The sequence below is a fragment of the Vicugna pacos genome, chromosome 27, assembly GCF_048564905.1.
Source record: "Vicugna pacos chromosome 27, VicPac4, whole genome shotgun sequence".
In the NCBI taxonomy this organism is placed as follows: Eukaryota; Metazoa; Chordata; class Mammalia; order Artiodactyla; family Camelidae; genus Vicugna; species Vicugna pacos.
In genome coordinates this window covers 9,675,306-9,691,644 of record NC_133013.1, presented here as the reverse complement: position 1 = coordinate 9,691,644, position 16,339 = coordinate 9,675,306, and the positions used below count along the sequence as shown (strand labels likewise).

Genomic DNA, 16,339 nt, shown 5'->3' with positions numbered 1-16,339 from the left:
GTAATCAAAAGGGAGATTATTCTTGGTGGATATGACTTAATTAGGTAAAAAAGTTTCAAAGGCAGCAGAGAGGTTCTCTTGCTGGCCTTGAAGAAGAAAGCTGCTTTGCTGTGAGAAGGCTGACAGAGGAGGGGTGTGGCAAAGACCAGGAGCTGAGAGCCAGCAACAACCTGGAACCTCAGTCCGACAGCTGCAAGGAGCTGAGTCCTGCCGACAACCTGAAAGGGCCTGGGAGAGGGAGGCCCCCGAGCCTCAGATCTCGGTTCCAGCTGACATCTTGATCTCAAACTTCTCAGACTAAGCAGAGGAGCCAGCACACCTATCCTCTGACCCACGGAAGCCCTGACAGACCTAGTGAACAGAGCTTTCATGGCTGTTGAGGCCGATTTCCCTGGTACCCACTTGATATGGCATCTGACTCACATCTGTAAGTCACCCCACTGTGATGGGTCCAGCCCAAGCCCGTGCTCACTCGGGTTTGGTGCACGGGAAGGTGGCCGACCCGGGAGTCTTCTGCAGGGACACAGAGACAGCCCAGCAATTCCTCTGGGAGCCTTTCCAACGAGGCCAAACCTGCCCTGAAAAGCACTTCTGGAAAATTCCTGCATTGGTCTTGAGGTATTAATGGTAGCCTACCTTCTACCTACTGAAATCCAGAAGAATCTCGAGCCCCAGCTTAATGTTCACATGGAAGGCAAATACACTGCTCTCCACCTGTACCTGCCCCGCACCCGACGGCCCGGCCGCAGCACATCCTCCTACCCTCCGGCCCGCCTGCCCGCGGCAGCTCGGACTCCCACCTGCAGGGGCTTCTCCTCGGAACGCGGAGCAGGGAGGCCCACAGGGCATCATGGACGCTTTCCTGTTACCTGACAAATCTCAGGAACAGAAAACTGGTTTTCTTTGGAGAGAAGTGCTGTGAGGTGACAAGCCTGCCAGCACCCAGAGCCACGCGCACAGGGGCACATGTGCGGGGGGCCCGCTGAGCCACCGTCCCGGTTGGCGAGGGTCACCGGAGGAAGCTGCAGACAGCCTGTTGCTCATGGGGCTTTTATGACTTTTGTAAACACTTAACAGAGAAGGCACCTGGGGGGCTAGTAGGTGGTGGCAGGGTCCTGGAGCCGCCCACAGGAAGAGGTCTGAGGTCTCCCCCACCGCCCCGGAGAAGCCCTGCTGACGGCGGGGAGCAGCCCTGGAATGTGGCTTAAGAGTCATCGATGACCTGTTGTCGCCTTTTTTTTTTTTTTTTAACTCTGAGTGAAGAAGACAGCAGGCACTGCTTTGGTCAAATAGTTCACAAAGATGGTCGGCCCGAAAACACCCCAGTGCCAACTGAAATCCAAACCCGCAGAAGCAGGGAGACGGGGCAGGATGAGGGCACCTGCCCGAAGGCTCAGGTTCGCCAGGACCAGCCCTCTGCTCAGCCGCTCCAGCCACCACAGCACCGCAGGCCAGAGGAGCGGCCCTCGTGTGACGAGGGACATACGTACAGCATGTCAGGACAGTTGTCCGGCTTGTCCAGAAGGCCACCCTCCATGACGAAGCGAAGGACTTGCTCGTTGGACAAGCCCTGGTACGGCTGCTCGGCCAGCGTGGCAATCTCCCAGAGGACGACCCCGAAGGACCTGCGGGGACAAAAGAAATGTGAGGCACTTGGAAAGGGATGGACGGAGCCGTGCTGCCCTCTCCTTCCCGGCATTTCTTCTGTCTGGGGAGTTGAAAAGTGGCCCTCCCTGTGGCAGTGGAGTGAGTCGGGCAGCGGGCCGGGCCCTGGGCTGAGTGTGGAACGTCGTCCTCGGCTGGGGGGCCAGTGCAGCCCCACCCGCACAGCTTTGTGAGCTGAAGTGAAGGGAGTCCTCAGGGTCCCCTGCACGGCCAGCAAGCCCCTGGTCTCCGATGGGGCCCTGGGCATGCGGAGCTCAGGGACTGGCCCCAGCTACAACCTGGCAGGTCAGTGTCTCCCAAATGTGCTCTATCCCACCAATCATCAAAGGCTGGTCCCCAGGCCCAGCTGGGACAGTGACTTGGTGGCTCCCAGTGCAGCCTGGGACAATCAAGCTGTTCAACAGACTCCCCGTTTTGGAAACCACTACTTAAGCAGCTCTCAACGCAGGATGCAGGGCAGGAACCCAGGCGCGTCCTGCTGATGCCTGGGCCGCCCCAGCCGCAGGTCTCGTTTTCACTGGTCTACGGAGGGAGTGGGGGGGGGGGCTGGGCCCTGGGGTGTCAAAAAACTCAATGGGGATCTCACAGGTCCAGTAGAGTGCAGAGAAGAAGGCTCAGCCTCACAGGCAGGGGCTGGAGGAGGGCGGCCCTGGCTGGGGAGGGCTCACGGACAGAGAAGAATCTTTAAGCCCAGAGTTTAGCTGAGGGGAAGGGGGTGGCCGGGGAATAAAACCAGCACCAGGAGCAGGGAGCCTCTCCACCTGGCGCACGCCGTGGCCTGTTGGTCTAGAAGATTCAACTACTGGAAAACAGACTAAAATAGAGATATCGGTGCCCAGCAGTGATGTTAAAAAGGGCAAGTGGTAGGATCTGCAAAATAAAGGCATGCACGTCGCCACCTTTACAACGTCTCCGCAACAATTTGCCTTTCCCTTCGGTTCGTTTCAGCAGAATAGAACCGATGGTTCGGCAGCAGACGGCCAACCCGGTGGCCTCCCACTGGCCCTCGAACCTGGGGCACCGGCAAAGCCGCGCTGAACATCCTGGGGCAGGCGCTTCCCACGGGCAGCTCTGGGGGTCCCGACTGGGGCCACGCCAGGAGGGCCTCGGACTTTGTATCATAACGTGATCCTCGCTGCTTGGGCTACTTCCCGTGAACAAAAGGGTTTTGTCCAAATGGACACTAAGAGCAGATGTCAGATGTGAACAGAATCTTAGCACTCTGAGTACTGACCCACCCAGCGTCCTTCTGGACTTCCAGTTACCAAGAAAGAGTCTCTCTATTGCACAAGAGACCTAGGAAAGCCAAAGGCTGAGGCTGAAGCAGGTGCCCGGGCTGAGGGTGGCGGGCTCCTCCGTGGACGCTGGCTGCGGGATCTCTGCCGACTGCCATCGGCCTGGTCGCCTGAGCAGCCCACCTGGAGGCTGTGGCTCCCAGCTCCACGTCTGAAACGGGGTGCCATCCGTGAAAGGACAAGCTGCTCTCTCTGCTGACGGCAGGCCTGGCCTGAGACATCCTCTGAAAACGCGGTTCCTCCTGGGCCCGCTTCTCCTGATGCCTCCGCGCAGCCAGGGCTCCCGGGACCGGCCGGCTCCCCACGGGCCCCTCTGGCGCCCACTGTTCCACTCCAGGGCTGGGGCTCAGGGGGCCACAACCTCACTGCGTCTCTAGCCCAGCTCTCTGTCTTCCACCCTGCTCTTCTGGCCTCACTGCGCTGATGCTCCGACCCAGCCGGGCAGGCAGCCCCAGGTCATCCTTCCCTCAGCCTCCTTGGATCCCACCACCGTTGAACAGCTCAGGCTCAGGTTTGTCAAAGGTCTGGTCACCTCTTTTCGTCCCCCCAGCACTTCCTCAGGGCCTGTGCCCCACCCTGCAGGACCTCCCCCTTCTTGGCATGAACATCGTACCTCGGGAAACTGTAAACCTAGCTACCACGAGCGTCTTTAAACACAGCTCTAGGTCAGTCACCGCGCAGAAGCCTTCGAAGCCTTTACAGAGCCTGTGGACTTAGTCCCCAGCCCCCAACAGGACCTCTGAGGCGGGACCTGGTCGCGCCTCAGCCTAACGCCTTGAGAAAGCTGCCGACCTCTACGTGCAGTAAGCACTTCCTCCAGCGTCCCCTCCACGAGGACTGCATGCCCTCAGTGTCCCACACGTGACAGTCTGTACCTCAGGGTGCCCATGACTCCATCTCTTCTGGGAAGGGGTCCAAGATCCCGTCTGTCAGGGTCACTGCCTGTTCTCCACAGGACTGCATCCCTCAGGGATGAGGACCGTGTCTCTAGGCACCCTGTTCTTGCACATACACTGAGCCTGGGCCATGCTGGCTCCTCAAGGTCACATGTGTGACAGAACACAGCAGGGAACAGACCTGGCTCTCCACAAAGGCTTTCCTTGGAGTGACTCTTGTCTGACATCAGTGAGGCCACTAGGCACTGGACTCTGGTCATGATTAGCTGAGTTTGACCCATCTTTCTGTCCCAACGTACGGAGGCTAAAGCATCTTTACCCAACACCAACTTGCCTCTGTGGCATTGCTGGTCATCACGGGGGCCACTGAAACATCTAGCAAGCTCTGCAGATAGAGCTCACCTCACATGGTTTGACCAAGGCAATGGTCAGAGACTCTGAGAAGCATGCAATGCCCACGTGATCTTCTAAGCAGTCATTTACAATGGGGCACTGGCATTAATGCCTTCATATAAAACCAAATCTTTAATTTTGTGGATTTCATCTAATAAACATTAGACAAATGCCTTTGTGTGAATTTGTCTTTTTTAATTCTGAGCATTGGGGTTGTTTGCTGCAGGTAAGGGACAACTTGGTGCGAGTCTCCCCTCAATTCTGGTGCTGGTTAAGGTCAGCATTCAAGAATTACACCTGGCCACACCAGGAAGGGATCGTGTCCATGTCCTACCCACCAGCAAATCAAAACCCACAGAGATGTCCACATCACCGCCGATGTTAACTAGTCACTTAAGAAGCAAATAACTCTAGGAGGGAGCAACCAGCCCTGGATATTTGTGGCCGTTTGGAAGGCTTTTTAGTAAGCCAGGAAATGAAGACTACTGTGGGTAGTTCAGGTGCCCAGAAGGGAGCACACCTTCAAGCTGCGGGTTCCACCTCCCCAGTCCTTTGCCTGGTCGGTGCACTTGTGTCTTCTAACACAAAGGGACCATTGGCAGGGACACGGCGCTCCAAGGGAGCTGTCGGAAGAACAAGCACAGTGCCCATGGGCCTGGGAATGAAGTCTCAAAGGACAGCATGGAAATTTGGAGAGGTTCCAACTAGAGAAAAGAGACCACCTCCTTGTGCCTCCAAGGCCTGTCTTATTAAAAACAGAGCAGGGTGTGCAATTGTGCTGCAGAGAGAAGGGCCAGCAGGGTGTCAACAAGAGGGCAACTTAAACATAACGTGAGAAAGAACCACAAAAAAACAAGGATGTCTTAAGAATCAGGACTGTCTTTGTAAGAGGATTAAGCAGTCCCTGGAACTGTGTGGGCAGAAGTTCAACAACCAATTGTCAGAGGCACTGTGGATGGGGTCTGGGGACTGACCCCAGAATACCTTCCAAACCTAACATTCTGCAGTCTCTCCTACAACGTCCATTAAAGTTCTTTGTACTTCTGTCTAGACTTTAACTATTTAGGGATGACTGTTTTGTGCCATTGAATATACTCAAAATGATTTGCTTCAAGAGGGAGAGCTTTAGGTCCTGGGTAGCTGAGAGACCTTCCACATTCTCCATGGTCCTGGCCGGGTTTAAAAAAAGAAAAAATCTAAAGCACTGTCTCTGCCTGAGCATTGAATGGAATGAATATGAAATCCCTACTCTTGTTTATATATATATATTTTCTTATTGGTTCATAATGTCTACACCATTAAACGGCAGAAAATTGGCACTGAACACCTTTTATGTCCTTCTGTGGCTGCTAACCAGAATTTGGGTAAACTTTGCCTGTAAAGATTATAACAACTCCAGTTTTACCTTCCTACCCTGCCTCTGTTCTCCCTGGCTCACATGGCTTTCTATTTTATTGCACAGTAAGCTGGCCTCAAAAGTTTTTGGAAGCCTGGATCCTAGAATTAACAGATGCATGCGTGGACCCAGGCCTGTCTGCTCCCCATCATCTCAAGATCTAAAAATGGTGTTGAGAGCTTTGATTTGACCATAAAGAGAGAACCAGGCTGATTGCAAAACAGATCTCATACTTGAGCTCAAGAAGCAATCATGCTCTGCCGGGTCACATTCAAACGCTATTTCCAACTTGCACCTGTCTTCAACATAGGATCCAAGGCCCTTGAACTGGGAAAGGTTCATGAGGTTAAAAAAAAAAAAAAAACCACAACGGTGCCAGTCACTATCTAAACAGCTCCTCTGTGTGGTCCTCCAGACAGCTGGAGTAAACAAGTACCATTTCTGTAACACATCAGCAACGGGATCTCCCAACAGCATAGCCAAGAAACCAGCTGACATTCTAGAAGGGAGACGCGCCAGGGCCCTCGCCTGCCAAGAAGCTGTCATATTTCAGAACCTGACTACCTCGCCACAAGGGTGCCGAGGAGCCGCACTAAACAAGATCCCTGAGAGGCCGCTGCAGCCCCAGCTGACGTGCTTTCTACCCCAAGACACGCCAGGACTAAGGGACACATTTTGCTTTCCGTCCCATCCCTGGGTCAACAGCAGTGGCTGCCCACTGGGAGAGGACAGAGAGCAGATGGGACCGATAGGAAGACTCAGGAGATCTGAGTCTAAATTAAGCAATGTCTGCAATCTGAAGGTTTAATTAGGTGAGGCGGCCACCTACACGCACATCATATCTATTGCGAAAGCTAAGGAGAGAAGGCAGGAGGGGGAGAAGCAGAGAGAGGTGGTTTTCTGGCACGTCCCCAGGTCCCGGCCCCTGCTGCGGTGTCTCCAGAGCTCCCAGCCACTTGGGGAGCAGCTAAGCACTGAAAGAAATGTCGGGCTTGCAAATTCTCTAGATCTCAAAAGGCCCACTGATGACAGGAACACTTTAGTGATAAGGGGGTGTGGCCCACATCACTCTCACCAAAGCCGGAAATGGGGTAACAGTGAACAGAAAGCAGGAGGAAAGGAAAGGGACCACGCTGGTGGGGCCTGCGGGGGCCCGGGCTGGGGGCTGGCAGCCCAGGAAGGGTCTCTCCTACCAGACATCGGAGTGCGTGGTGAAGACTCCATCCTTGAGGGACTCGGGGGACATCCAGCGCACGGGCAGCAGCCCTTTCCCTCCTTTCCGGTAATAGTCTGTCTCATAGATGTCTCTCGTCATCCCAAAATCTGTGAGGAGGAGAGAAGGCACGAGAGTTACCCCAGTGAGCGAGCGCTCTCGGGCGAGAAGCAAGAGGCACGGTGCCCTCTGCAGGGGGCGCTCTACCTGCGTCCCAGGGAGACGCGTATCAGTGCTGCGGTTTGCTAAGGGGAGACTGACGTGTCACCTGACAAGCAAACACCCAGAACTCTCTGCCCTTAAATACATTTATAATGTAATTCCTTTAAAAGGGTAGTTTCCTCATTGCATTTAAAATGAGAGGAAGTATACACATTATCAGGTCCCATGGTTTATCAAGAAAACATGTATTGCACAGACCAAAGGTCGTTTATACGTGTTTAGAAACGTGATGAAATAGCCAGGAGCATGTTGACTTTCATTTCCTCGGCAGCACTGCCCCATCATCAGAGGAAAGAAGGTAGCTTCCTTGTCCTATAAGGGGGAAGATACTGTGAGTACCAACTGATGATGAAAAAAGTGCACAGCAAGATGCTGAAGAGATTACTGGGCCCCTGACGCTATTACTCAATAATGTTTTTCAACATAATACTCCCACTCATTTTTGAAAATGTCTCCCATTTTCCATGTCTCTAGAAGATGTCACATAATTGTGTTTGATGGCAGGCTTGCTTTATAATCCTAAATTATTGCTTCTTTGTCAGATTTTGATTTTCCACTCAATCATGCAAACTTTTCTTGCAGGGACTCCCCCGTTCCCCTTCCCAGGAGAAAGGGACGCTCTCCTTTTTAAAATGTTCATTTATGTCTCTAACTCTGCCACAAAGCGGTAAGGCGACAAAGTAAACACAGAGAACAACGTTCCTTGGACGTTAACCAACATAATTTCCTCGTACTGTGCTAAGGGCCATCGAATTGCCTTTGGTAAAACTGCTTGTCGTATTTGTAATCCATGAGACCCTGGGCGTTAGAAAAACATTTCCGAACCCCAGTGAAGAATAAAAATAAAGGGCTGAAGTCTCATCTCTGAGTTAATCCAGTGACATGCAAATTAGAGGATTTGCTTTTACTTGTGCAAAGAGGAGAGAAAGAAATCCCAGAAAAAGAACAAAGCTGATTTCTTCCTTAACCCAAAAGAAAAATTTCAAATTTTAGGAAGAAACAAATTTAAGTACAAAGACAATGTCACCATAAATATGCCACGTGATTAAATAGCAAACGGAGTCCTTGGTGGAGCTGCCCCACACTGGGGACGTGCCCAGTGCTTTCCTGTCCTGAGTGCCCCCCAGCATCTCACTGGTCTGCTGCAGTACCACCCCCACCTCAGAGGTGAAGAAACTGAGGCTCACAGAACTTTAGACACTTGCCCCAAGTCTCCTGGCTGCAAGCGGCAGAACTGGGATTTAGTTTAGTGAGTGGCTGCCTGGCTGCCTGGCTGGGACAGGGGAGCTGACTGGCATCTCCGTGGGAACAATCTGCGTCCCTGCTGGGAAGGGAGGGATGGGGGAGGGAGCGGGGTGCACAGAAGAAGCCCAGGCAGAGGCCAGAGGGGCTCTTCCTTGGGAACCCTAGGCAGGCAGCTTCCCAGGCTTCCCAGGGCATCAAATGTGCGGGTGCTTCAAAAGGCCAAATCCAGGGACACACGGGTGGCTCCTGAAGGAGTAACTGGTGGCCAAAGGATGTCTGCTCTGTGCTACGGCTCCATTCACCATCTCTCACTCCAACAAATGAACGATAAAGACACTCATGCCTGCTCGGGAAGCCATCCTAGACAGATACTCACTGTTTACTATAGGGCCAAAGCAGTCCCTCAAAATCATTGCTTAAGAAAAAACATACTGCTCAAGGAAGGCAAGCATTTCCAGAACAGCCAGCTCAAGGGCTAGACCAAGATGTTAATCCTAAATATTGGATGTAAAGTCTCCCTGTCTTTTCTCAGGATAAATAGTTAGCATTTTCGGAGCCACCGTCATCTCACAGTGGGAACAGCAGGTGGTCCCTGAGCAGCCCTGATGTTGTATGTATTTTTCTTGGACAGATTAAAAGACCAAAGCAAAAAGCAAACCTAAAGGCTAACATGAATTTCGAACCAGTGATCAGAAATGTCATCCAGACTCTTCTTTAGTGTTACAGCGGCCACTGCAACAAGGGGTCTGAGCAGCGGGCCGGCCACCGAGTAAGGGCTGCAGAGAGGTCGGGGGCTTAGCGGCTGAGCAGCCTGGGGGTGAGCCCCAGAAGGCAGCGGCCTTCCCTCACCTGAGGGCTTGCCACCTCCCTGTCAGTCCTCCTGCTCTGGGCATGCGCTTCACCGCAGGGAGCCTCACCTCTTAGGAAACTCCATGGAGCCCCAGTTGAGGGTAGAGGGGGGAGGTCGCGATAACACTCCTTGTCGGCTGGAAGACTGGAGGACATTTTGGAAGTTTGGGTGGTGACTTTTACGCCCAAGTCAAAATCATCTGAGGACGTCGTCTCAATTACTTTTCTAACCAATGCTTAGAATTCTTCCGCCAAGAAATACCACAAATGCCGGGCAATCTCACGACCCTGGCCTCTGCTCACCCATGCCCACTGCCTGGGCCGCTGAGCGAACGCACGATCAGGCTCTGAGCCAGCCTGGCCGGATCTGCAACCGACCATCAACTGGACACAAGCACATCATGCCCAAGAGCAAGACTCTGCATTCACAGGATGCGCTGCAAAACCCCTCCCTCGGACAGGCGAGTGCCCCCTTGGTCCCTGACACATGTGCGAATTTACTTCTTGTTCAGCTCTGGAAAGCTAAGGACACACCTCCGATTTTGACTGTGAAATCTTCGGCCACCATGCAGTTCCGGGCAGCGAGGTCTCTGTGGACAAACTTATTGGCGTTGAGGTATGCCATGCCGTCTGCAATCTCTCCAGCCATCTGGATCATTTTGCTTAGGCTTGGAGGTGCTAGGACTGGGTTATTCTGTTGGAGATTAAAAAAAAAAATCCGTGTGAGAATTTAGGAACTTTTCCCACCCCACGCTCTTTCAGGGTTCACAAAGCCATCTTGGTTCGATGGAGCGCAGCAGGTCATCTGCTACCAGACCAGGACTGGCTGGGAAGGGCCGTGTTACTGCAGGGCCGCGGTACCTGTTCTGTGATCGAGTCTGCCCGGCTGCAGACAGAAGCTCCATCAGCACCGGCCGGGCCCAGCACCCTCTGTTTTGGGTGGGGCCAACACCATTTCAAGTGAAACAAGCAACTTTTTATATGAAGAATACTAATACTGGACACTCAAATTCCCATTAGCCTATGTGTTCCTCTTATTTCTACAATAACATATGTGCAGGGAGGGAAAAGGAGGGAGAGGATGTTACAAAGGCCGTGTGGGAAGAAGCAAACGGCTTTCTCGAATGGACACAGAAGGTGTTATTTTCCACATAAGCACTGTTATAAATTATGAATTTTAAGTCTTTTTCTTTTTTCTCTTCAAGTTTCTTCTAAAGCACAAAAAACACCAAGACTAAGTTTTTCACTTTACAGAGAGGCCTTCCCTGGAGGACTATTTTCTGCAGGTGCTGAGGAAAGCAAGCCCTTGACAGTTCATTTAAGGCCAGCTGGGCTGATTCTGGGGGGCCCACACCCAGCAGAGACAGGTACCACGGATAAACATGTCCGCTTTGCAGGGGAAGGCAACGTGCTGGCTTTGGAATTGAAGAGAAATACCCTCATATAATAATAAATCCATTTTGAAAAAGTTCTATTGAAAACATGTGCTCAAGTCTCTACATCCTAAAAAAAAAAAAAAAAGTGCAGAAGCCAGTCAGCGCCCCACACTTTAGGTCCTAGCCACCTCCTGCTGGTACGAGTGACAGACTTGACCTTGGTTGCCTGACGACAGAGCCCCTGCTACAACACGGCTGAGCCTCTTGCCCTGACAGGTCTCACGCATCCCCTTCCCAGTTCAGACCCTGGGCCGAGGGAAGAGCATGTCCAGGCTGTGGGACCAGGCCGTCTGGGCCCCTCCCTGCAGGGCTGTTTCCCAGGGGGTCAAGGTGGGGTCACTGCTGGAAGGATGACCTGAGACCTTGCATGGCAAGTGCCCGCTGGTGTCTGGCCAGGGTGCAGGCCCAGGGGACGTTGGCTTTGCCCAGTGAGGTGCTAGTTTCTGCCAAAAGCTGGCTTCTAGAAGCAGAGTACCTGTGGGCTGGATCCCCACCCTTGATGTGTATTAGAATTTTGAAGAGACTATCAAGACTGTGGTGACTTAAAATACTTATTGCCGAGATGTGTGCAGAAGTGACGTGAGAGCCCGAAGGGAAAGCAGAAACCACCCCTTTCTTTTACATGGGGGCCTGGTTTAGATGAGCTTTTTTCCCTCAGGACCTAACATTTCCTTTTAATGTTTTCAAGGCTTTCGGTATGCACAGTACACTGCATATTGGCAGGTAAAATATCAAGTTTTTGCTCGTAATACTTACTAGTGCTGTGGAGCATTAAGTTAGGTGCTTGCTAGAAGTGGCCACTCATAACTAACATGAAAAACAGAATCCAAAAAAAGGAAGCTGATCTGAAGTACTGGAGAGATGCTAACACTGCCATTCTTTCAGAGACTTTAGAGGGCAGAAATCTTTAATTTGCTTAGAGCTACTCACGTGAACACGCAAGCATCCACATTTAGTGATGTAAACGAGCAAACCTTAACCTGGGGGAAGACGCCGAGTAGAATCTAACGAAACCGCAAGCCAAGCGTACATGTTTTATATTCAACAGGAGTCTGAAAGAACGTGTTTACATCTGACAAATCTAAAAGGGAATTTTTGATCTGAAAAGGACTTTCGTAATTATCTTGCCCAACCGTCTCATTTTACACCTAAGGAAACTGAGGCCCACAGCCTGAAGCAGCCGCCGACCGCAGCCAGCCAGTGGCCGAGCCAGGCTGAGACAGCGTGCCGCACACTTTTACTCTGGACCTGGAACTGGGGCTGAAGGAAGTGAGTGTTTCAGACTCTTCAGAAGTGCCCTGAATGATTCCGGTAAGAAATATCCTGCCACGTCTCCAGTCACCCATCTGATGACGCCTTTCTCCTTCATGCTGGCCCGTGTCTTACAGAATGAGCTGGGAAAAGACACTGAGATCTGGGGAGGTGGGGGCTGGGGACCTGGGCCGGGCAGAGCAGAGGGTGGGCGTGTTGAAAAGTCCACACTTGGCCTCGTAGCCCTCACAGAACCACAAACATGACCTGCTGTGAGTAAAGGAAGCCACGTGTGAACAGGTGCTCGGAACAAAAATTAAGGAATGACTACCTGGGAGACGGTTAAGTTGTAAAATTAAAAGAAGAAAACAGAAGATTAAGCTCAAACAGAGCAAGGGTGACAGACATTGAAAAAGGGCAGAGAAAGAGGAGGATTCTGGGGCACACGAGCAGCCTCAAAGCTTCCTCAACAGGCAGCAAAGTCAGGGTCCCCATGAGGAAGTGACTCCCACTGAGGCAGCCAAGTTGAGAGGCAGATGTTGCTGGTGTTATTTCTAAGTATTTATCTACCAGTTGACTCTTAGAACTACTCTCTTAAAAGTCATGCCTTCAAACGTTAAAAAGCTGGCTTGTGGGTTCATGCTGTGGGAGGGGAGACACCACAGGGACAAAGCTCATAACCCAGACTGATTTTTATTTTTATGAGACTAAGCAGAGATTGCACAGCTGAGGCAATGATCAGTCAGAAGCTCAAGCAAGACACTGTCAGGATGAAGCCTGAACTGTGGACACAGGGCTTGAGAAATGTAGCATCCTCGTCTCAAAGGCCAATGGGAGGGGGTGGTGTGGGATGGGGGGCGGGCAGGAAGGGCTTCAGGGAGGGAGCAGTGGACACGGATCTGCGGTGGAAATTAAGGAGGGACAGTGGAAGGGACTGGAGGTGGAGGGAAAGGCACAGAGGGGTTTGGGTAAAAGGGTATCTGAGGACCAGTGCCTCTCACAGAAGATCGGCCTCTCCAGGCAGGGAACTCCTTCATATAAAGGACCCAGAACCAAGCACACGGCAAGGAAAGCAAACGGATTGAGACACAATATCTTCTGGGGGAAGGTCCTAAAGGAAAAGGAACAGATCACATGGGAAGTCGGTGAAAATAAAAACTGACCTCCATTTCTGGCCTCAGAGACCGGAGATAACTTTTGAGGTCCCCCCGGGTCATGAGCTCCATGATGACCAGCGTCGGCTGGCCCTGCGACACCACGCCCAGCAGGCGCACCTGTGAGGAGGACAGAGAGATGGCTCAGAGGGTGGGGGCTGCCCAGGACCGCTGCTCCCCTGCAGCTGGGACCGTCTGGCCTGGAGCAGAGCCCAGATGAGGGGCCACTGGGGCTCATGGGCTGGGCCTGCCTCACACCCAGAACCTCCGTGGGTGGAGATGGGGGACCCCACGGTGGGACAGCAGACCCACAAGTGTACCCCCTGACATGCAGGGGCTTCTCTTACCACGTGGTGACAGTTGAACTCCTTCATCACCGAGGCCTCGTTGAGAAACTCAATCCTCTCGCGCATGCTCGCGGCCTCGTTCACCGTCTTAATGGCCACCCTGGTCTCAGGCTCATCTTTGACCACACCCTTGGCAACGCCCTCGTAAACCATGCCGAATGAGCCCTGCCCCAGCTCTCGGCTCATGGTGATCTTCTCCCGGGCGACTTCCCACTCGTCAGGCACGTACACTGAGGAGGGGAAGAGGCCAGAACTGAAGCAGGTGTGGGTGTGGGCAGGACGCGCTCTGGGTACGCTCTGGGCCAAAGCACGCCGGGTGCCACCTCCTAGAGCCCACAGAGGGAACACCGGGAGACAGTGATATGGCTTATTCTGGAGTCTCCCACAAGCTGCGGAGTTCAGCAAGGCTACTGGACAAATACTAGAATTTCAAGTCTTCAAGGAGTCCTAGATAATTCAGAGATACCAACAGCATAAGAGAATCAGAAAGTTTTCCAGTCTGAGATGTTGCTGTAAGAATAAAATTGATGCTGGATTTCAAAGACTTAGTATAAAAAAATAAACTAAATGTTTCAATAATTTTTATATTGATTGCACATTAAAACTGGTAATACGTTGGAGACGTTGAGTTAAATAAAAAACATTATCAATATTTATCTCATGTGTTTATTTTTCTATGTTATACGTGGCTACTAGAAAAATATAAGGTTTCATGTGGGACTGGCATTCTATCTCCATTGTAGCACTGCTCTAGCCCAGACAGGCCTCCGGCCTTGCCAGAGACCCTGGGGCATTGAATGAGGTACAGAAGCAGCTGAGCTCTGGCACTGAAGGGCACCCAGTGGTGACCAGCACAGAGGACAGCTGATGGGCAGAGGGGTCTCCCCAGGGCTTTGGCCTGGGCTCTTGAACTCAAAGACCTCTCACCACTGGGTGAGGGGCTGGCAGGTGGGGCTTGGTAATGCCTAAGCCTGAACAGGATTTCCTCTCCAGCCTATGCTTCTGGTTAGATTCAATCTGGTTTAAGAAAACAAATAAATAAATAATTCTAGGCAGGCAGGAAGGAGAAAGAAAGAGGGAAAGAAAAAAGGGAGGAACAGAACAGAGGACCCATGCTACAGTTCTGATGGGCAGGCCGAGATGTAAAATAAAATCAACCTGATCTGCAGCGCAGTAAGAAATTTCCATTATAATCATATTCTTCTAAGGACGTTTGCTTACGCCCTTGCCTGAGAGATCTAGCCTTGCTAGAACCTCTAGCAGGCTCCAGTGGGAGGAGAGAGGTGGTCCTGGCTCAGAAATGCAGAAGGACTGGGAACCTGGGATAACATCTGTGTTTGCCTTCACGCTTTCAGATGCTATCCTGGGGCCTGTGGCTGGATGTGAGAGAGGCAGTGGATTGACAACTGTCTTCCGACATCCCTAAGTCCCAGGTATTTACCTTTAAGTGGTGTCTTAAAGGAAAGATGTCTATAAATTAGGCCCAGGAGACCCCACCAATTTATACTTCTAAGGAGTGTTCAATATGGACGTATTAATCCACCTAGAATTTCCTTTCATATACATTTTTGTATTTTACAGTACGTATGTGTTCAGGAATTTCATAAATGGAATTCCACCCTCCAGTGGCTTAGCTGGTTTATAGCCCTGAAGAGGAAGCTGATGCTTGCTTAGGAGAGTGAGGATGCCAGACAATCCGGCAGGTAAGACTCTTCTCAGTAAGTATTAATACCTCAGAAAGTATTAAGAGACACTGTCTACATCCATTTATCTCTGAAAATGCAGGCTTGCTTTTAATCAGAATTAACTCTGCAGCACCCCATGAAACATGGAGTTACAACCAATCACATTCACTCCTTGGGAGGTGGCTGAAGTCAGTCCTCGCAATCCCTTCCTCTCAGTTCAGCCCAGCAGCTCTGACTTCAGCCAGCAGAGGTTTACGTGCACAATGTTATCAGCATTTCCCTGGTGGGGATTTTCAGTGTACCCTGGAGAATGGTGACATGCAGATTAGCTTTTGGAGAGTGAAGTTTTTACAGCACTTTTGAACTGCCATGTCATTTTGTCGCCCCTTGAGGAAACTAGCTGTAAGATGCTTGTCAGAAGGCCAAATAAATTAAGTTCAAATAAGGTGACAGTGTTCCTACCTGTTGGCATGGGTGACAATAAGTTTTTGTTTGTTTTGTTTTTAAAGAATCAAGACATACTATGAAAGCACTCTGGAAAGACACAAAATTTGAATTCAAATCGCCATCAGTCTGTTACTATTGTATTAATTCTCTGTCTAAATTTCCTGGATATTTTGTCAAAGCTACAAATGCCAAACTTCTGAGCTTTCTTTCAAAATCGAGCAGACTCCCTGCCGTGGGGGTGGCCCACACCGACAGAGCAGAGAGCAGCCTTGTATTTCTCCTAGAAATTCCATTAACTGTGTGAGGAGCCCTCATCCTACTTGATTTAAAAAAAAACTTATTATTTATACAAACAATGTATACACATTTTCTTGCTTTTTTTTTTTTTTAAAGAAAAAGATCTCCACAAGTAACTGCTCTTTTAAGTTTGGTGGGTATCTATGCCTTACACACACACACACACACACAGGTACAGAGGTGTGGGTATACGTATGTATGTCTTTTAAAAGTACAACTTTGTGAGACCTTCATATAAAGAGGAATGATGTCCTTATTATTCTGCACTTGATTCCTGTTCAGAAGGGCCTGCTTTTTGATTGGCTTTATTGTAAATACAATTTGAATTAGAAATTATTAAAGAAATCACAATAACAAAATTTTACACCCTTATATAGTGCTTTCAGACTGTCAGAGTGTTTTGTTACGTTTTCTCATTTGATCAGGATGAGCAGGTGGAGTAATCACAACTAGTTCACATCTCCTGCGCACACACTTCCACTCCCCCAGCATGAATGACGCAAACGTGTTTTCTAAGCACGTCCACCCGATTTCATGCACTTACTCAC

At 50.9% G+C, this 16,339-nt stretch overlaps 1 protein-coding gene across 3 annotated transcripts in view; it reads right to left on the bottom strand.

Moving 5' to 3' along the window:
• Nucleotides 1–16,339, bottom strand: part of IGF1R (insulin like growth factor 1 receptor) — a 282,688-nt gene that overhangs the window by 13,123 nt on the left and 253,226 nt on the right. For all 3 annotated transcript variants that reach the window (XM_072950708.1, XM_072950709.1, XM_072950710.1), the window contains exons 16-20: nucleotides 13,363–13,592; nucleotides 13,025–13,135; nucleotides 9,709–9,868; nucleotides 6,839–6,968; nucleotides 1,491–1,625 (exon numbers count right to left, since the gene is read on the bottom strand). In XM_072950708.1, the coding sequence (XP_072806809.1) occupies nucleotides 1,491–1,625; nucleotides 6,839–6,968; nucleotides 9,709–9,868; nucleotides 13,025–13,135; nucleotides 13,363–13,592 (766 nt within the window). The remainder of the gene's footprint in view (nucleotides 1–1,490; nucleotides 1,626–6,838; nucleotides 6,969–9,708; nucleotides 9,869–13,024; nucleotides 13,136–13,362; nucleotides 13,593–16,339) is intronic.